Source organism: Lolium rigidum, chromosome 6 (genome assembly GCF_022539505.1).
Source record: "Lolium rigidum isolate FL_2022 chromosome 6, APGP_CSIRO_Lrig_0.1, whole genome shotgun sequence".
NCBI classification, from domain to species: domain Eukaryota; kingdom Viridiplantae; phylum Streptophyta; class Magnoliopsida; order Poales; family Poaceae; genus Lolium; species Lolium rigidum.
Genome location: NC_061513.1, coordinates 69,573,195 through 69,583,297, shown reverse-complemented (window position 1 = coordinate 69,583,297; position 10,103 = coordinate 69,573,195). Strand labels below are relative to the sequence as shown.

The window sequence follows — 10,103 nt, the reverse complement described above, 5'->3', positions numbered from 1 at the left end:
CTTATTGCAACCTTGAAGCCAACATATGGTTCAAGAATTGCCTATGGACAACTCCTACAAATATAACTCAATGCAAACATTAGTCCATAGGGATTGTCATTAATTACCAAAACCACACATGGGGGCTCCATGCACTTTCAAGCGGTTCTACAACAGTGTACTACCGTTGAAGCCCAATAAGTACCGTTGGCCCATCTTCCTCTCTGGCCGCCATCCCTGACCCAGGCCGTCGGCCGCACGCGCCCATGCCGCGTCCCGTGCTCGCCTGGACCACCCGCTCACCCCCCCGCTCGCCCTGCACCGCACACTAGCTGCGCACCCGCTCGCTCTCGCCTCGCGCATCTCCTGGTTTTTCCTGTCGTTCGTTGCCCGGAGTGTCGACCCACGATTTTGGTTTCCCTTCAAAGTTGTTGCGTGGTCTGGGCGGTAGTACTGGCCCACTGGGCGGTACTACCGGGCGGTACTACCAGCCCTTGGCCAGAAATTGTCCCCAACAAGCAGAAAGTTGGGTTCCCCTATAAAAATCCTTTTGCTCTCTCTTTGTACTACTTCTTCTTTAACCACTTGCTCTCCACCATTGTTGCTATTTGGAGAGTTTTTTCTCCCTCCGTCCCTTTATGATTCTTGCTCATATTTGAGGAAAATAGAGAAGATCTAGATCTATATTTGTACCAAATCAAATCCCCATCTTTGGAAGGAATTACTAGATCTAGATCTTGAAGAAGAATTTTATATTCCTCTTCTTCCAGACTACCTAATATAAATGGATTGTATCATTGGAAGGTTTTTAATGAGGTGCCTTGCTTGCTTGATACTACCTCTGTTCCAAAGAATAAGGCGCACACGTATTTCAAGACGAACTTTGACCATAAAAATTGAGCAATAAAATTTGATTATATTATATGTAATTAGTATTGTTGGATTCGTATTGAAAATCACTTTCTAATGATGTTAATTTTATATAAATAATCTTTATATATTTGAAGTAATACTTAGTCAAACGAAAAGCACGTAAAATGAGGGCGCCTTATTCTTTGAATCGGAGGTAGTATAAATGGATTATTTTCAAAAAAAAAGGACACGATCTGGATGAGAATGGTCCGAGCCAACCCGTCGGGCCACTGGCCCGACCCAAAAATTCGAGGCCGTTTGGACGGCTGGGTCGGCCTAGTATAGAAATCGGTCGGGGCCGACATTTGTTGACCCGTTCGTTCGCCAGTGTCGACCCAATCTTGGACGCCCTAATCGCGGCCCCCGACGCCTTCCATCTGTTCGGCGGCGGCGCTGTCCCCGGCTCCTCCCCCTTGGCGTCCTCCTCACCGTCCAGGACGTCCCTCTCGCCATCGTTCTCACCGTCCCTCTCGCCTTCCAGCTCATCGTCGTCATCTCTCTCGGCCGTCCAACTCGTCGTCCTTCTCGCCAGTCCAACTCGCCATCCAGCTCCTTCTCCGTCTTGTGCTGCTCTGGCGACCTTCCCCTTCCACTAGCCGCTGCAAAGCACAGGTGAGACTTTCCCCCACATGCCCCGTCCCTTGGTTGTGGCTGCTCTGCTTCTTGATTCAGCTTACTAGATCATGGTTTGCCTGAAATTGTTGAGTTGTATTTTCTTTTTTTGAGTATGAATAGGACATAGAAGGTTAGCATTCCATGCAATACAGATATTTACAGGTGCTTACAAGTTGTTCTCTAGTTAATCATGCCTCCTCTCGGTTAAGACGGCAAAGCTCCTGTAGATTTGCTGGGCATTTATTTATACTGAATTGAACCAGACGATACTTATATGTTCCTACTTGAGTAAAAAAAGCTAGGTGGTGCCGGTGTGTATTTTTGCTGGGCATGTATTTATACTGAATTGTCTGTTGTGTCTTATTTAAAACTAGGACAAAACCCGTGCTTCGCTACGGGGAAAACTCGAAAACATCTCCCAGCAGATTGGTTGGCCACTTGGCCAACACAAATCCTTGGTTGCAATGGGAAAGTAGCCCAATAGCGTTTCATGCTTTTACTCATGTAACTTATGTCAGTAGCATCTGTTTTGAGAGGCATATGTCAAATTCGGTTGCCTTTGAACACACATGATCCAGCAATTTATTATAGTACAAAATGCTCAGCGTATCAAGCCTTTCATCCGAATAGTGTAAGCCCGTGTGCTGCTACTGTTTCTTCATATATTTTTTAGGCCATAGAGAATTTCAGTACTACCACTATCCATAAATAGATGCCAAAAGTTTATCTAAATTTGAATGTATCTAGACACGATTTAGTGTATAGATACATCTGAATTTAAATAAATCTTTGGCATCTATTTATGGACGATTTAGTACTATAAATAAGTTTTCTTGATAGGATGGAGCGTTACTCAATGTATATAAAAGTATACATCATAATTACGGTGTCTTGCCGGATTGAAATACCGCCTCGAAGGGCATGTTTTACTTGGCACAGTTGAATTTAAACGCATCAAATATTCCACATATTGTTAAATGAGTGTATTCATGGGTAAAAAACAGGCGATACGAAAATTTATTGTAGCAAGCTCATTACAGCTTGTAAAACAAAGCAGCTTAAGCAGAGTGTGTTGCAGTACATGCCCCTTCGTTTCATATTCATCTTTATCGGGAGGCTGTCATGAGCTACATGCCAGATGAACTGATGTATTTTTGGTGGACAGTAAAGCTTCCATATGGCTCCAGAGCAATTGCTTGCCGTCATCATTTAGTCCGGAGCTCTAGGTGGCAGGCCATCTTGCTTCTGTGCATGTACTCCACGGAGGCATTTCCCCTTCACGATTTTCCTCTATTTCATGCTAACCCATTACGAATTGCATGTTTTGACAGAAGTGCACAATAGACTACAGACTGCACCGTCGAATCAAGCAGCCAGAGGTAACACGATAGTTACGAGCACGAGCTTGCATGTCTTCGGCGGCCTTGTCGATGCGTCAGTCAAGTACGTTTTCCTGTCCATATATAGGCAAAACTGCAGAGGAGGATGGGGTTGAACTTGGGCACAAAGCGGCGTTTCTATACCAGCCGGCGGCGGCGGCACTCAAAGGGTACTTCGCCGTCGTCAGCAACGCTCGCGCGGCCACTTCTTCGTCTTCTCTGCGGCAGGGGATGCACCGCTAGAGCTAGGAACGGCGCAGGCCCATGCTCTGCCCTACGAAGGCGTGGATTGGGGCACCAAGTACTTCGCCGTCGGCGACTGCCGCGGCGTCATCTTTGTCTTCTCTGCGGTAGGAGATGCTGCGCTTTGAATCTCTCAAGGACGATGACGACGAGATGGCAAAACGACTGACTGGTGCTCATCTCGTCGTTTATGCAACATGGGTTCTCAAGTCCTCGATGACGACGCAGCCGCCTCCCGCTGCAGAACCATGGTGCGTGCCGCCGCTCATCACCGCAGTCGATGACGATGACGAAGCGTCCTAGCGAGTCCATGTGCTACCGAGCTGAGGACAGCGAGCTGTACGTGTTGCCGACATCGATGGGCGGTACCCTGACATCGTCCTTGGCCAGATGCTTCATGACCGTGTTCACCTCGACGCTTTCCGTCACACCATGCTCGGCGACGAAGTGGAGAATCTACTGCGTCTCCTCGATGCTTGCCATGCGGCGGCTCCTAGTAAGAATCTTCCGTATGTTCGATCGCCGCTCTGATGCCATGATTACTGATGGGGCGGAGTAGCGGAGCGCCGTTGCCTGGCGATCTCGAAGCGCTCGCCGTCGTCGGAGTACTGTCCTCTCCCACGACCTAATCTCGTAGACTTTGCTCATATCCTGGATTGATTTGATGAACGGCAGATCGATCCCTCCCATATTTAAAGACTTAGAGATTGTGTCAGCTTGTATATAGTTCTACTTTGACACGGATCAGTCGCTCGCTACGGCCCAACAGCGCAATACGAACGTGAGACACACGTATGGAAGTATTTACGAAACGGTTTTTTGACTTAGCGGTGGCATTGGCACGTAATTTAGACAAAAATCAGGGGTAATAAAAAACGAACGAACAAGAAGCCTTATTTTCTTTATTATTAGGTATAGATGAGTTGAGATTGGACTGTACTTTCTTTGCTGTGTATAAAGGGCTGTAATTTTTGTATTTTAGTTAAATTTTGGGTCGGCCCTGGGTACCCATTGGCCAGCAGGGCCACGGTATTTTCTCAAAATGGGTCAGCCCATGGCCCCAAAATTGGCCTTGAGGCCACAGGGCCAGGTCCAAGAACAGGTCCGGGCCAGCCCATTCCCATCCTGAGCGCCGCCTTTCCTCCTCTCCCCTGCACCGCCGCCCCTACTGCTGCCGCCTAACCCAACGAAGCTACCTGATCTTACAGGCAGCAGGAGAGAGATGCCGGAGGCGGCGGCAGCGCCAATCGGCCTGTCGTGGGCACCCAAGATGCCTTCCCTGCCGGCAGCCTGCGGCAGCAGCAGCAGGAAGGGCTCGGCGCCGACCTCGAGCATCGACGCGCAGGGGAGCCTCTGGAAGCCCAGCAACGAGCTCGTGGGCGGGCTCTTCGTGCCGCCGAGGGACCCGAGGAAGGTCAACAAGATGGCGAGGAAGAACGTCAAGGACACCACCGGCAAGGGCTGGTGAGTTGGAAATTTGAGTCTTGCTGTTGGTTTCTTGTATGGATACTTACGGTTCCATTTGCAGGTTCGACATGCCTGCGCCTACCATTACACCCGAGTTGAAGAAGGACCTTGAGATTTTGCAGGTATGGTATTGCACTTGGGTGAATTGTTCTCAGTGGTATTACTTTTGTGTGGGGCTACATTATGTAACTGTGGAAAGCAGAAGCTAACTCTCTAATTGGGCGTTTAGTAACGTGATCCTGAATTCCTGATGGTCAAGCATCAGCCATTTGATAAGCGTGTACTAGAATGTAGAGCATGCGTACTCATGGATTTTTCTTTTGCTTGTGTGTTATTCTCAGGATAATAATAGGTTTCTCCTACACAAAATGCAAGTGTTTTCCACTTTTCCTTTTGTTTGGTCTCAGTAGCAGAGAAAATAGCCGTTGAGTAAGCATGAATGGTTTAGTAAACAATTAGTACCATCCATATTTGATTGTCGTCATGTACTTTGGAGGCTTATATGATAGTACTGCAATCTGGTCGAACTGTGTTAGTTCTAAGAAGAACAGAATATTGTGAGTTAAAATACAATTTAAATGTTGAAGCACAATAATGACGGGGCCATCTTTTTGTTCTTAGTGTTTATATTTTTGGTGGTTTAACCACAATATTCTCAGCATATGTTTTTCAGCTGAGGCATGTACTGGACCCTAAAAGGCATTTCAAGAGATCTGGTAAATCCAAGGCCCTACCGAAGTATTTCCAAGTAAGCAATCAAATCACAAAGCTTTGTTAATATTTTAGGTATCTCACTGTTGAAAACTTGTGAATGTTCATCAGTAGTTAATATGCTTAATATTATCGGTTCAGGTGGGAACAGTTATTGCGCCTGCGTCTGAGTTCTACTCAGGTAGGCTCACAAAGAGTGATCAGAAAACAAACTTGGTCGATGAGATATTATCTGACCCAAAACTGAAGAACTACAGGTATGCCCATCATCCTTTTACCACATGCAGTGATACTGGAGACTCACTGTCTTTGTTCTTGTTTTTGCCTGTCAGTACAAGTTTTTGTGAGTTGAATATGCTGGATCAAAGGATTTCATGGGTAGTTAGTTATACAACAACAGAACCATATTCTAGAATAGACTAGAGCCTTTCCTTGGTTTGGAGTTAGGTTTGGACGCAGCGTCCATTGCATGAACCACTGTCTGATTCTGTCACATATCAGAAGTAGCTCCAGTTTTCCTTCAAAAAAAAAAAGTAGCTCCAGTTTGATAAAAAAAAAACAGAATGAACTTATGTACTTTTTGATCTAAATTACTAAAGAACTTGGTAGATAATGCATATATTTCAGTTTAACTAGAGCATCCCTGAAACTGAATGCCGTCACCCTCCGTGAAAATGCAGGATGCGCAAGGTAAGGGAAATTCAGGAGACACGGACGCCAGGAGGCAACCAGAAGTGGAAGAACAAGGGCAGGCAAACATTCAAGAGAGCCAAGGATAGGCGGAAATAAGCTACACGTGGTGTGTTCTCCGTGTATTGAAGCCAATGAAGAAGCGAGAAATGGAGCCAAACCAGAAAGACCTGAGCACATTCATATTGCAGCCACTAGTACTGTCCTTGTGCCTGCAGTGTAATGTAGCGAACGCATGTTGACCGACAGCATTTCCTTTCCTATATATATGTAAGCAGGTGTAACGTAACGTGAGAGATGTTCGTTCCCATACTTACTAGTAATGTGATCGGAGCTTGAGCCTTGATGTATTATCCAAGCATATTTGCCGAGCAAAGTATATTTCTCATCGTAATGACGGAATTTGAGTTTGGAATGATGCTTTGACTCAATAATAAGAGCATCTCCACCGGCGGCTCCCAAATATATGTCGGGAGATGCTGCTATCACACCGGCGCCCCAGACCGGCGGACCCGATATAATTAGAAAGTTAAATTCAAGTTTTGAAAACGATATCCATACAAAGTTTGAATGAAATTTGTATAAATTTAACGTGAATTCAAACTAAAAAACTAAAAAAACATTTAGCGACGCTGGGTGTCGAAGGCGGTGAAGTCCAGGTCGTTGCCGCTGGATGACCCGAAGGACCATATGTTGACCTCATCGGGCTTCTCCTCCTTCGGCGCCGGTAGCTCGGAAGGCCCGTCGAGGTCGACGAAGTTGGCGCCGTGGTCCCTGGCGGACCACACCGCCGCCTACCGCGTGTCGATCGCGATATGTCGGTAGTCTTCGTCGACGGAGCAGCCGACAATGTACTGTAGGGCGGGGAACTCCTCCTCGTCGCCGTCGCCACGGAGGGCCGCCTGCGCCTCGACCTCCTTCTCCCACCATTTCTTCTTCGCCGCTGGAAGTGGTGGCGAGGCCGCGGCGTCCTCCTCCTTGACGTGGGGGCGACGGCCCAACCCCATCGTCCGATGGGTCAGAACAGAGGACGCGCGCCTCGCCTCGTCGCGGATGACGGCGCCTTCGGAAGGAGGCGCGGGCGCGGCCGAACGCGTGCGCGCAACGGCAGACGACGATCCGGTGCGCGAGCTTACGGACGCCGCAGTCCTCTCCGGTGGCCTCTGGAGGGTCGGCGCCCGCGGCGCCATGCGCGCCGCCTGTGGGAAGTACACCGGCTCCCGTTGCCCGCGGATGCGCGGACGGAAGCCATACTGGCGGAGCGTGTCGTCGACGTTGCGGCCATACCACCAGGCACGGTGGCCGACGGTGTTGAAGCGGCCGCTCGAGCGGTTGGCCGTCAGCGCACTCGTGTTCGAAACGCAGTCCCCAGTCCGGGCTGTCGAGAGCGTTGTCCGGCAAGCTCCTCTCCTCCGGCGTCATCTGGTTTCGCCGTTCCCTGGCAAGGGCCCGCGTCTGTGCTCCTGGCGGTGGCGGCGGCGGCACGGCGAAGCCGCCGTTGGAGACGTGCCAGCCGTGCGGCAACTTAAACTGTACTGGCACGGGATGCGGTGCCAGTACAGTATGTCGGCCTTGTCAAGGCTAAGCTGCGTCAAGCGGAGCACGCCGCTGCCGCCGGCCTGGTCGTTGTGCGCCATCGTTGGTGGGGTGCGTGGGAGGTTTGCGCGGAGGTTGGACGGCGGCGGCTAGGGTTGGATGGCGGGGAACAAAGAGAAGTGCGCGCCGCTGGGGTTTTTTATGGGAGGTGGCAAACATGGGTAAGGTAGGTGGATGCCACGTGGCCAGTCGCCGCCCTCGCCGTCTGGGTTTCCGCGCGGGAGGCCATTAACGCCGATGACCAACCTCCCCGTGTCCCAATGCGAACCGCCGCGTCCTCTCGCTGACAAAACGTCCCACCCGCGAAAACCGTCGTTCCGCGAGGCACCGGCGCAATTCGCGTCCTTGGCGAAGGGGCCGGCTCGGGGTTGCCGGCGCTTCACCGGCGCCGTATGAGGCGCGTAGGTGTGAGTCCATTTTTGCTTCCGGCTCAAAACGCTATCGAGGCCGCTATAGGAGCCCCCGGTGAAGATGCTCTAAAGCTCATCTACGTAATTACATCAAAATGGTTATACATCAAGTGTGCCATTTGGATACATCTGAATAGTGCGTCATCAGTCATGGATGAAATGAACACAGAACTGTATGTAGGTCGCCAAGCGTATGCTTTTTGTCAAACTGTTGCCTGGGAGCGGGTGCACACCACTTGTCCCCTTGCCCAGCGCCACATTGGCCAATGCTGATGGACGCCAAGCAAAACTTAGAGCATTTTTAGCAGAGCCCGTAAAAACGTGAACTGAAAAAGGCAAGTTTAGTTTTATCGAACTCTGTATTTGGGTCATAAAATAGCTGATTCTATTTTATAGTTTTGATGTACGGGCTCTGTTCTGCGCCAGTGGCATCTGAATCCGTAAAAACAAGGTTTATAAAATTTATTTGCATATGATCGATCAAACGTCGCGATAAAACTCAAACACATCTCCATGTAGGAGGCGTTCTCGTTCCTAATCGGACGATGCCTCAGTACCTACTCGCAGACAAATAAACGAAGGAAGAGTTCATGTGTACCTTGCTGACTCCTCGTCGAGCACGTCCTGGGCGACGTTGGTGCTTGCTTCCTCCGGCGGCGGCGTTGGCCTAGGCGGGGAGGGGATCGGTGGCGGGGCGCCACGGGTCGTCGCCGCCTTCACTTTCGTCCTTTTGGGGCCCGAGCTCTTTGATCTTGCACGGGGCGCCTTCGGCTTCGTTGCCACCACCGAGGCATCACAGGTGGACGCGGCGGTAGCGGATTACGGGACCACATGCGTTCCCGCGCGCCGCCGCTTCGCTCCGCTCGTCGCCGAGACCGGCCTTGCTTCCTCCGCTGGGGTCGCAGGGATGGTAGGGATCGCCGGGGTGGTTGGAGGAGCGGTGGAAGCTGCGGCGACCACGTGAGAAGGTGGCGGCGCCTGCGAGGTACCAACGGCGGCCGACGGGGTCGATTCGAGACTCATCGGAGCGAAATCGGAGGGTGGCGGCGCAGAGGAAGGCCAGGGCGCACAGATCGGTGATAACCCACAAGTATAGGGGATCGCGTGTAGCCTTTTCGATAAGTAAGAGTGTCGAACCCAACGAGGAGCTAAAGGTAGGATAAACATTCTCTCAAGTTCTATCAACCACTGATACAACTCTACGCACACTAAGCGTTTGCAATATCTAAGAAATAAAACTAGAGCGATAACGGGTATGAGAGGTGACTTTGCAGAACAATAAATACACGGAATAAATGTTAGTGCTGCAACAATAAAACAAACTAAACTAACAGTACCATGAGTGTGGAAAGACGGTGGTAATAGTGGTGTCTTTGTCCAAGATCAATTAGTGAAGATCTTGGGTTCAATGTCTTCGATGCAGCTTTCTATGTAGGAGAGGCTAAATATACATGCTCTTCCTCCGGGATTACAAGTACTATATGATTGACTTGCTAGCAAACATCCGTAAATACTAGCAAGCATTAAGGTTTCCCCAACCATAGCCTTAAGTAAATGGTCCTCTTACTCTCATACATGCAACTATCTGGTTCGCGTCCTCAGGTTTCTGTCACTCCGGCAGAACTTCCCCCTTCTAGTATACAAGTACTACCAACCCTATGGTGCTTGATCCATGCGCGCACAAATATAATGGGCACAAAGGACGGTAACATATCAACATACAACTCTAATGAACCAAAGAGAAACAACCAATCAATCAATGAACAAATAAACTATGGCAACATGACATAGATCATAAGATTATAACTTATAGCATCAAACACCATGTTTACATAGGGTGGTACAGAGATTTGTGAGAGGATGGACCACTGAATACAATGAGGATTTGGTGATGGAGATGGCGGTGAAGACGTCGGAGAGGGGCTCAGCGAGGAGCGCCGGGAGGCGGAGGCGTGGGCGGCGCCGGCGGTGGCGCGGAGGACTCCTTCCCCGCCGCCGGCATCATGGGGGAGCGCCGCTCCTTAGCCTTCTTCTTCCTTGAGTTGGTGCTGGTGTAGATGAGTGTTTCCCCCTCCTTGGCTGCTGCCAAGGAGGAGGATTT

General features: G+C 49.9%; 1 protein-coding gene across 2 annotated transcripts; it reads left to right on the top strand.

Moving 5' to 3' along the window:
• The first annotated feature begins 1,250 nt into the window (after positions 1 to 1,250).
• On the top strand, positions 1,251 to 6,414 carry LOC124667048 (rRNA-processing protein fcf2-like). Of its 2 annotated transcripts, XM_047204380.1 has the most exons (7): positions 1,251 to 1,503; positions 2,838 to 2,949; positions 4,337 to 4,592; positions 4,657 to 4,717; positions 5,269 to 5,343; positions 5,448 to 5,563; positions 5,987 to 6,414. In XM_047204380.1, exons 2-7 carry the CDS (start codon positions 2,916 to 2,918, stop codon positions 6,093 to 6,095), a joined length of 651 nt encoding a protein of 216 aa, XP_047060336.1. In that variant the 5' UTR covers positions 1,251 to 1,503; positions 2,838 to 2,915; the 3' UTR covers positions 6,096 to 6,414. The 2 variants fall into 2 exon arrangements, with proteins under 2 accessions (XP_047060336.1, XP_047060337.1); XM_047204381.1 differs by lacking the exon at positions 2,838 to 2,949 and having other exon boundaries at positions 1,252 to 1,503.
• The last annotated feature ends 3,689 nt before the right edge of the window (positions 6,415 to 10,103 follow it).